Source organism: Lactuca sativa, chromosome 5, assembly GCF_002870075.4.
Source record: "Lactuca sativa cultivar Salinas chromosome 5, Lsat_Salinas_v11, whole genome shotgun sequence".
In the NCBI taxonomy this organism is placed as follows: Eukaryota; Viridiplantae; Streptophyta; class Magnoliopsida; order Asterales; family Asteraceae; genus Lactuca; species Lactuca sativa.
In genome coordinates, this window is record NC_056627.2 from 254,984,268 (window position 1) to 254,995,260 (window position 10,993).

Sequence of the window (10,993 nt, forward strand, 5' to 3'; positions counted from 1 at the left end):
TGGTTTATATGATAGTTTATACTTGTTGTCTGTGTGATACATATATGTGCCTGGTAGGGAGGTGAGTGTAGGCGAGGTCCCGAATCTCACCAATAGCAGAGTGTGGACGGTTTTCCACATCTCATTAGCAGCAGAACAGGGGCGAGGCCCAAGTTAGGGAAAGAGTGAGTGTGGGATGGGCCCGTATCTCATTATCAGTAGGAGCGTGGACGAGGTTCCATGACTCATCAGTAGCAGGACAAGGGCGAGGCCCAAGATAGGTGAGGCCTCAGGACAGGATTTATTAGTATATGTTAGCTTATGTGTTGTGATATGCCTATGTGTTAGTATATGTTAGCGGGCGAGGCCCAGTGACAGGCGAGGCCTAAGTGAAACAGATCTATATCCGAGCGGGGCTCAAAGCCAGGCGGGGCCGTTGTAGCGGGCGAGGCCCGAAGTAATGGGTGTGGCCCAGTATATGTTGTATATGTTTATGAAGGGTATGTGGTAGGTAGGGGAACTCACTAAGCTTCGTGCTTACGGTTTCAATTTTGGTTTCAGTTACTTCCGGTAGCGGAGGGAAGAGCTCGGGGTGATCGCATGGCACACACCATAGATTAGTCAGCCTGGGATGTTTTACTCTGATAATGAACATATGTTTTGGAATTTATTACTCTGATTTTGTTATGGATTGACAAATATGTTTTAAGTATTGTTTTATAAAAGAAATTTTTATTCTTGAAAATTGGGACGTTACAGTGACTCTTTCACCGCTTCTTGTTGTCACAACATTTATATGTGCCCCTCTCGGATTTTGCTCGGTGTTGCTTGGAAGTCCGCCCGGTGACCTTTCTTTGTCATGTCCCTTTTCGAATGCGGATGCGAAACGGGTAAGCATGGCTTCAAAATCCGTCTTCTTTTTTTGTACTGTCTCTTCTCTTTGATAAAACCCTCTCGACTTTTGCTTGAACTTCTCCTCCTTTGCATTCTTGTACTCGTCATAGGGTAGCCATTCCTTCTTAGGTTTCCTCAAATCTTCATCAAATCTATCCCCGCTTGGATAATACAATTGCGCCTTTCGGTTTCCATTCTCGTCAAGGTCACGGTCTATAGTTAAATGATGCCCACCATATTTATCACACCCCACACGGATGACATGGATGGATTGGTCCATCTTTGTCATCCTATGATCCATGTTATCTAATTTAGACATAACTGTTTCCATATCATCCGAGGTTTAATTCACCGTCCCTCGAGTTGTCTCATTTCGAGGATTATGATATTCTCTTGAGTGTTTAGAGAATTCTTCAATCAACTCCTTTATCACAGCTGGTGCTTTCTTCGTAAGCGGTCCTTGGGAGTCAAGGAGCTGCATGGTTATCACATTCACCCCCATCATAGAAAATTGAGACTTCCTGTTGCACATTGAGGTCATTATGTGGACAATTTCTCAGAAAACCTTTGTATATCTCCCATGCTTCATAAAGTGACTCGCCTCCTTGCTATTTGAAATTTGCGATTGATTTCTTTAATTTTGAGACCTTCAGGGGGCAAAATTGTTGAATGAACTCTTCACGCATCTTTGGCCAAGTGGTTATTGATCCTGGGGGAAGTAATTTCAACCAATCCTTCGCCGCTTCGCCTCACCCTTGAATGTAATCGGTAGCATCCTAAATAGCACAGTCTCGCGTGGCACATTTGGAATGTTGAAGTAGTTGGCTATGTCGTTGACCTCGTCAATGTGTTTATAGGCTATGCCGTAGACAGGGATGTCCTTCAGTCGAGCGAGTATGTGACCCTTCAATTCAAAGTTTTTTGTCGCCGGATTGGTGGATTTCACAAGACCTGGTCTTGTATCCTCACGCATCCTCTTCTTGTATTCCTCCATGGATATGAATGTGGTGCTTGCCATTTCTGCTTCTAATTTGGGTGACTTAGGAGTTTCGGGTTTGTGATCCGCTGCCTTGTCTTCTTGAGTTTTCTCGAAACTTCCAAAACCGCTTGACTCCCCGATTGCTTTGTCCTTCTTTTTGCACAAAATTTATTCCGGATCTTTCAATGGTGGTACTACTGTATAATTAGAGCTTCGGGTCATAAACTAGCCGAAACAAAATAGAAAATTATGTGCAAAACGAACAAAAACGAGAAAAACGAAAACTGGAAACACGATAAACACGGTGTGTTCAAAATTAACCACAGCGTGTTCAACGCGAAAACATAATAAGCAGAAAAGAAAAATTAAAACAGAAAACTTGTAAATTTGTATGAGATAAATCTCACACAAAGGATCGATAACAATTAACAAATAAAATTAACTTTTTAGAACCGATCCCCGACAACGGTGCCAAAAATTGATACGTGTGTAATGTACTAGTTTTAATCCTAACTAACTTAACCAAAAACCAACACACGATAGGCAGTGTACCTAACCGAATAGTAGTTTAGTGTAGTTAAGTAAGATATCGAACACCAGGAACGGTAAAACAATTAAACTATTACTAATGTTAACTAATTAAAACAATTATTAAAGAGAGGGTTTTCTCCAATTTTGCAAGACTAGAAACTTAGACAATTAATTAAGAACTTAACAAAGAAACAATTAACAACTAATTGAAGGACAAAAGACAACTTGATTCAATAATATTAAAAAGACTTTCGTTTAGATTTCATTCACTTAATCCTATGGTTGATTTCGTGGCAAGTGCAATAGATTATTGTATTATCAATCACCGATTTCTAATATGATTAGGTTCATGTTCACTATTACTAATCATTTAACAAACAAGTTAATTCAATCAGTAATCAGTTGATTAAACTAACAAGTTTCCTAGTGTTAAGTTGGAATCATGCAAGACTTGTAATAGTAGTTAATTAAATTGGTTGGTTCAGTTAACTTATATATGGTTAGTCATCATATATAGTTCACACATTAACTTACTTATTTTCTAGTTAAGCGTAGGTTATATTCACAACACTAGGCTTACAATCTTGATGGTCACAAAATCATAAGAGGCAAGCAATCAAGAAAGATGTTCATGCAATCTCAATAAACTTATTAATCATCAGAACATAATTTCATTAACACATAAGGTTCTTTTAACAAACTTAGCATGATGAATAATTAATTAAACATAATCCAAAGCCACAAAATCAAACCATAATCATAAGATCATCTTCTCTAAACAAAAATAGGGTGTTTAGCAGAAACAATCATAAAAACGAAATTCAATATTGCAAACATGATGTAAACAAGAGAATTAAGTAAAATGAATGTGATTTTGCCTTAAATCTATTCAAAATAAAGCTTCAAGTCGAATTATGTAATCCACTACTCCTTGGGGATGTCTCTGGCCTCCAAAAATCGCTAAAAACCTCTAGCATTCATTAGGGTTTCAAACAGAAACTATCCTTAAATAGATTTTGAAAAACGGTGCAACACGGTGTGTTCTAGGACCCAACATGTCGTGTTCATCATTAAAAACACGTGTACGGAAAGACACTATTCCATCGGGATTTCTCATTTCAACACTCTGTGTTTAGAGATAACATGTCGTGTTCTTCTTCAGTTTATTCTTTTTCTTCAAAATCCAAGATCTAAGCTTCTAATTGCCAATTCCGCTTCCTTTTCCTTCCAAGCATGTTTTTGTTGCTGCAAATGAAATTTTAAACTAATTAAATACCTTTTGTTCAATAAATGAAACAAATACAACACAAAATATTAAGATATTGCATGAATTATATGACTAAATATGCAAATATCACATACATAAATCTTTGATTTTACATATAATATTATAAACTGTTATAATTATATGTAAGGTGTGTTTTAAAACAATTTAAGAATACATGATTTAAACATATTATCTTAAGTTAACTTTTAATTAATTAATTTTAAATCAATTATCTATAATTTCAAATTACCTAGGCATATTTATCCTCCTAGTTTAATTATTCATGTTTAATAGATTAAAAAAATATTTAAATCTAGGGATAAATCCTATAATTCAAATTTATAGCTCAAAACCTAAAACCCTAAAATCTGTGAAGGGCACATCGCTTCCTACGAGTAGCAGGTTTCTTTTAATTTTCCCAGATTTTTCAAGTAGTACTCATAACTAAAACATAATGGATTTGAAACCAGTGTTGGGTTTACTATGCATCTATATACGAATTTTAGGCAACAGAAGGAGCTAATAATAACCCGTAAATGTACATGCACCCTAGATCTAGGTTTTACCAGCAACCTACTTTCAAAACTACAAGATTAATGCTACAAGAGGGATATAATTACTAACTTTCAATCAAAATTGTATTTGCTTCTAGAACACTTGTTTAGATCTTCAATTCTTCTATTAATTTCTAAATCAATCTTAAAAGAATATATTTTATTCTTCAAAGAATACACTGTCATAATTGAGTAATTCTAAGATATTTCAACAATTACTTTTAATACAATAAATAATCTAGTAAATTCTAACCACTTTCACGACAATATGCTTAGTTCTTCAAAGAATACACTGTCATTTCTTGAATTTTTTTTAAAGAAATTGTTATTCTTACAAGAATGGCATGTTCTCATCTTGAAATTAGACCTGATGTTTGTCTTTATCATCTTAAAATCAAACTCGTTTATTTTTATTGATGTTTTTCTTTAGCATATATGATGTTTGTCTTTATCACTTGAAAATGGGCCTTGATCACTTACATGAATGTTGTGACATTCGCTGGTTAGGGCCTTATCAAAAGGAGTGCTACTATAGAAGGGTTGAACAATGGAGATGTAAGATGATGGTGATGTTGATGTGAAGATATTGACAATAATGATTATGGGGATGTAAGATGATGGTGAATGTCGGTTGAAAAATAGTTTTTGTATGTGACCATCATCAAAATAAGAAGTAGGCCAACATTTTTATTGGAAAATCAGGGGTTTCCAAGTCCACATCCAAGTACTTATTACTTATTGGGTTGTAATTGCTATCTTATTAGGTTCAACCACTTAATTCGTTCGAATGAATTGCCTTTAAATTAATCAAAAAAATATTATCAGACATTTTAGGTTGCACAAAATCAGTATAATACACAAAAATCAAAATATCAAAATTTATTCAAGAATCAAAGTTTGAGGGTCAAACATGTCAAAGATAAAACACAAGGATCAAATATGTCAGCAAAATCACCAATGAACCAATCTTGCAAAGATTTATTCGTTCCACGGTTAAATCTATCACATTCTAAATTTACATGTCATCAGGGACCAAACATGTAATAATATTTACCATGGGATCAAAAACATTCAACAAGTTTTAGAAGGGATCAAATATGTCTAAATTGAATTCCTTAGGACTAAAAGTGTAAATATATTACAAAATCACTTTTGTCTCGTCGGAGACGATCGTAATGTGTAAACCACGGCCAAGTTCACATGGCAACTCAACGATGAAGCTCAAATAACGACCAAACGTTGTACGTTCCAACCAAGGAAGCTGGATCGTGTTGTCGAGTGTCTCCGAGAAATCTAAAGGTTGTACGATCTGCTTCATCGAGATCCCATCGGGCTCGACAGTTCATTGTCACCGAATGAAAGAAAGAAAGAAATTGGAACTTCAAGCAAAAAAAGAACTTGTGTCAGGAATACCTCACAACAATAAGTTCAACAACCGTTCATCCATCAAATCTAATTTAACAACATAAATACCCTAGTTAACAAGGCTTCCAAGAAGAAGGTTGAATCCTCTGTGAGAACTTGACAAGGTACTTGATATAATTTGAGTAAAGACACAAGGATGCACTGGGCAAAATTTTTATACATAACCTATTTGGATCATAAATCATATTCCGATTTCCGAATCATAATCAGATCAGAAATATATTATGGTATCATATGAAGCAAATCAGGGTCGGTCCTGACGGTGGGCGACCCGGGCGACCGCCCAGGGCCCAAATTCTTGGGTTAAATAGTGTATGTATATATAAAAAATAATCTAGATACATGTTTTTAAAAAGGGGCCAAGTTAGTTCAAGCCCAGGTAAATATATGGCCTGGAACGAATGTTGAGCATGTCTGGGATACGAAAGAAGAAACTAGCGACAAGAATTAGGGCGCCATCTGGAGGGAATGGAATCGCCTCCTCGTGAACCGCTAATTCGATGATGCCTCATGAATCTCGACATCAGAAGACGTTGTAATTTCTCCCTCTCCTTTTCGCATCAACAAACTCATTCTTTCTCTTGCTCTTAAAATAATTATTTCTCTCATTTCTATCTTGCTCTTATAGTCAATCATTCTCTGCTTCTCACTCATCTTTCTCAAATTAAAATATTGGATTCTCTTTCTGTGTTGATATGCTGAAGTGCTAATTTCTCCCCTTTCTGTGTTGAACTTATGCTTTTGCCTTCCCTTATGTGTCGAGTTGTTGATTTCTGAAGTGATTGGGAGATGTCAAATAAGGTTTGATCAATATTAAAGCTTCTGAATTTTTTTGTCTTTGATTTGTGTATTGTTTCTCATTCTTAGTTTGTTTGTAAATCAGATTTCTAAAGTTCCTTCAAGTTTTTGTCTAAAACAGTGAAATTCAATGTTTTTCACTGAATCAATAAGTGCTATTTTTGTAGATTTACGTGATAAGGTAATATTGATTCTTTATTTTTGACAGATTTATGACTTTTGTCATCGATTTTATTTTGCAAACCTCCTTTGATATTAGGCTTCCACAAACACAAGAGTTTAAGACATACATATGGTGTAGTACTTTTGTTAAAGTAGTTTGTAGTTATTGGAAATCATATACTATGTGTTTGATGTGGTTTTTAAAGTGTTGCAAATACTTTGCCTCTAATAATATGGTTTTTGTTAAAGCTTTTGATTGTTATCCAAACACTTTTATTTCATATTGCATTTTATTAACCATTATTTTTATGTTGCAGAAAGAAGTTTAATAAAGCTACAGGTATTGAAAAAGTATCCAAGGTTATCAATGTCACAAGAAATATAGAATGGTTTAACAATAGTATTATGTATACAAAAAAAAATATGTAGTGCATCAGAAAAAGATAAGTGTTTTATTTTTTTATTTTTTAAATTTGATGTTTTTGTAAATTTGATGGTTATATTTGTGTTTATGATAATATTATTAGTGATTTCTTGTAAACAGTGCGTCTATTTTTGAATGGATATGAAAATTTTCAATTTGGAGGTCTTTTTTTCTAATTCACCCAGGGTCCAAAATATGTTTGGTCCAAAATATGTTTGGACCGGCTCTGAAGCAAATTGTATGGTTATGTGTTTTGAATCGTATTATTAGGGATGATATCATTACGATTCATAACAATTTTGAGTTATTATCATTTTCAACCCTGTGAGTGTCATGCTGGAATTAGGGATTTTGTTGTATTAAATCTTAAGTTGAAGGGGAATAAATGATAAATGGGGTATACAATTAAAAGAAAAGGAAAAATGGAAAAGCGTTACACTCCCGCGAAAGACCCGCTCCCTGCTCACCCCAAAAAAACAGTCGTCAGATTCAAATTGTCTCTCTTTGTCTTTAATGTGAGGAACACACAGTATGAACGTGTTAATGTGCATATAATTTCGCCTTCTTCATTTTTTTTCTTTGTGGAATTGTGAGATAATTGTGTAGAATCGACAATGGATGTAGAGTACGATGTCATAGTTCTTGGCACCGGCCTCAAAGAATGCATTCTCAGCGGTCTACTCTCTGTCGATGGCCTCAAGGTAATTATTCCCTTCATCTCTTTCTTTTTCAAATTGCAGTATAATCACCTGTATGTAAAACATACAAATCGAAGGTTTATAGTTCAATCCAAAATTTTGATTTAATTACTCCAACTTATTGGATCGAGATCGGTCTATATTGCCACCTGCAGAGTAATCGTTGGATGCCCTAAATGTCGTCAACTATGGAGATAATATATCGTTATTATGATTACGAATTCTAATTGTAACAAAATGTCGAACTTCTTAGAGGATTTACGCAGCATTTCCGTTCATGTAGCGATATCAATAGGCCAAATTCCAAATTTGAATCAAACCAATAATGAGTCAGTTTATTCGTATAAAGGTCAATGTATCAATCTTTGATCCAGTTCTCTATAATATCTAATTGGGTGACCATTTAACAGGTACTGCATATGGATAGAAATGATTATTATGGAGGAGAATCAAGCTCCCTCATGTTGAATCAGGTAATGTGTTTATAACATGCTTTAAAATATCAGACATGTTTTATACTAATTTTCAAGTGAATGAGGTTTAATCGAATATTGAGTGATTTTTACCTAGTTTCCATGACTCCAATATATGATGCATTATCTTTTTCCCTTTGGTTATAGCTTTGGAAGCGTTTCAAAGGAGATGAAAATCCTCCAGAAACTTTGGGGAGTAGTAAGGAATATAATGTTGATATGATTCCAAAGGTAAATCTACAGATGCAATACTTTTCCTAATTTTTTTTATTACAATTTTCATTTTTTATTATATTGAGCTTCTATGTGTTTTCATAGTTCATGATGGCAAATGGTATTTTAGTCCGTGCTTTGATCCACACCAATGTTACAAAGTATCTAAACTTCAAGGCTGTAGATGGCAGCTTTGTATACAATAAAGGAAAGGTAAGTTGTTTTTTAGCATTCTATCCTTTCACCTTCTTTTATAATCAAAATATGAAATCTTTCTTCAACATATAAATTGTCATCCAGATCTACAAAGTTCCTGCAACTGATGTTGAAGCTCTAAAATCTACACTCATGGGTCTGTTTGAAAAGAGACGAGCACGAAAGTTCTTCATATATGTCCAAGACTTTGACGAAAACGACCCTAAATCTCATGAAGGATTGGATTTGAACACAATTCCTGCAAAAGAGCTCATTGGGTACACACCTTTTCCTCTTTGTGCTATAGAATCATCAACAAAAGTGTTAATTATATAACTCCCATATTTTCTTTTGGTGTAGGAAATATGGTCTTGAAGATGATACAATTGAATTTATTGGTCATGCATTGGCACTCTACACCAGTGATAGTTATCTGGAACAACCAGCAATTGATTTTGTCAAGAAAATCAGGGTGCAATTTTTTTTGTTTTTTTACAACAGTTTTTCTTAATGATATTTCATCCTCTCTGAAATATGGTCTTGATTGATTTGTTTTTGGAATTTTCTTGTGTTTTTGCTTCCTTAAAGCTCTATGCAGAATCTTTAGCACGATTTGAGTCGGGATCTCCTTACATCTATCCAATGTATGGGCTTGGAGAGTTGCCACAGGTTAATCTCCATGATCATATCTCCTTAATTTTAGGGTTTGAATCTTGTTACATTCTTCAAATCTCTATATGTTACATACATTGAAAGTGTTTTTTCACAGGCATTTGCTCGATTGAGTGCAGTTTATGGAGGGACTTACATGCTTAACAAGCCAGAATGTAAGGTATAATACTCATAGATGTTAAATGCAACTAACATAAACATACTTTTTATGATTTTTTTTCTTTGTTGTACTTTAGAAAATCTACCTAATTGTAACAAAATATATAATTCATGGAATTACAGGTGGAATTCGATGATAGTGGGAAGGCTATTGGTGTGACATCTGATGGAGAAACTGCTAAATGCAAAAAAGTTGTATGTGATCCATCATACGTACCCGATAAGGTAATTATGGGAACTAAAAATATATGAATATTTTTTAGGGTTTAGTAATCTTGATTTTTAAAATATGAAATAGGTGAAAAAAGTTGGGAAAGTTGCTAGAGCCATATGTATAATGAGTCATCCTATTCCAGACACAAATGATTCTCATTCAGCCCAAGTCATTCTTCCACAGAAACAACTTAATCGAAAATCCGACATGTATGTATATGTTTTGGAATCTTTTATGAGTTTGTAGCCAATTTTATATTGAATTTTTTTTTTATTACTTGATCAGGTATCTATTTTGTTGTTCTTATTCGCACAATGTGGCTCCACAAGGGAAGTTTATTTCTTTTGTTACAACAGAAGCAGAAACTGATGATCCTCAGAGTGAATTAAAGCCTGGTGTAGACCTTCTTGGACCTGTGGATGAGATCTTCTATGAAACTTATGACAGATATGAGCCAACAAATGATGCTGAAGCTGACAGCTGTTTTGTATCAACTGTAAGTAGCAATTAATGTATTTTTTTTTTTTTTTTTTGTAGTATACAGAAAAGAACAGACTTAATAAAGAAAAAACATACATCTTGTAGAGTTATGATGCAACTACACACTTTGAGACAACAATGAAAGATGTTCTTGCAACATACACCAAGATAACTGGAAAGGTTTGGTTTTACATTCTTGCATTTAAGATTTGTTGTTTTAAAGCATTCTAAATTGTGATTTTGTTTGTGTTTTTTTAAGGAACTTGACCTTACGGTTGACCTGAGTGCTGCTAGTGCTGGTGGTAGTGAAGAATAAGTTTTTTTACATCGAGAGCTTGCTTTTGGATTGAATTGTTTTTATTTTTGTCATAGGAGTTGATGATCTACACATGATGGTATTGTCTAATATAGAAAATAAGGGTTCTATATGTTTTGTAATAGATTTTCTTCCGAATGCTTTTTGTAGGGAAAGGAAGTAATAATGGCTTAATCGTTGTTTCCATGTTGGAAAACAAAATTTTCGAAGTACGCAAGTTTTAGAAAGTATAGAAAAAATGTGTATTTGATCTTTAATAAATTTTGTAAAAACCAAAATGTGATTGTTACAAAACATATGTGATTGTTTGAGCTCTTGAGCGATGCCCGGTGCTTTTTAGTCATTGTTTATTGTCTATTGATTCATTAATTATCTAGTGATCAAGAAGCCTTTAATACAATTACAAGGAGATATGACCTAGCTAATTTAGGATATTCAATTCCTTACCTCTAATTTACAAAGGGAACCCCGAACTATACAAAAATATTGAAATGTACACTAACATCCCCCTCAAATTCAAAGAGGGGTAAGTGTGGTCCAACTTGAGTTTGTAAACTATA

General features: G+C 34.2%; 1 protein-coding gene and 1 non-coding gene across 2 annotated transcripts; both read left to right on the plus strand.

Annotated features, from left to right (window-relative positions):
• The first annotated feature begins 1,407 nt into the window (after nucleotides 1-1,407).
• On the plus strand, nucleotides 1,408-1,514 carry LOC111913305 (small nucleolar RNA R71). The gene has a single exon (XR_002857502.1). It is a non-coding gene; the product is annotated as a small nucleolar RNA R71 (small nucleolar RNA).
• Nucleotides 1,515-7,491: 5,977 nt separating this feature from the next.
• LOC111913244 (guanosine nucleotide diphosphate dissociation inhibitor At5g09550) lies at nucleotides 7,492-10,749 on the plus strand. The gene is made up of 13 exons (XM_023908961.2): nucleotides 7,492-7,714; nucleotides 8,122-8,184; nucleotides 8,332-8,415; nucleotides 8,503-8,610; nucleotides 8,698-8,870; nucleotides 8,953-9,064; nucleotides 9,181-9,261; nucleotides 9,362-9,424; nucleotides 9,547-9,648; nucleotides 9,722-9,846; nucleotides 9,923-10,133; nucleotides 10,223-10,297; nucleotides 10,377-10,749. Exons 1-13 carry the CDS (start codon nucleotides 7,628-7,630, stop codon nucleotides 10,431-10,433), a joined length of 1,341 nt encoding a protein of 446 aa, XP_023764729.1. The 5' UTR covers nucleotides 7,492-7,627; the 3' UTR covers nucleotides 10,434-10,749.
• The last annotated feature ends 244 nt before the right edge of the window (nucleotides 10,750-10,993 follow it).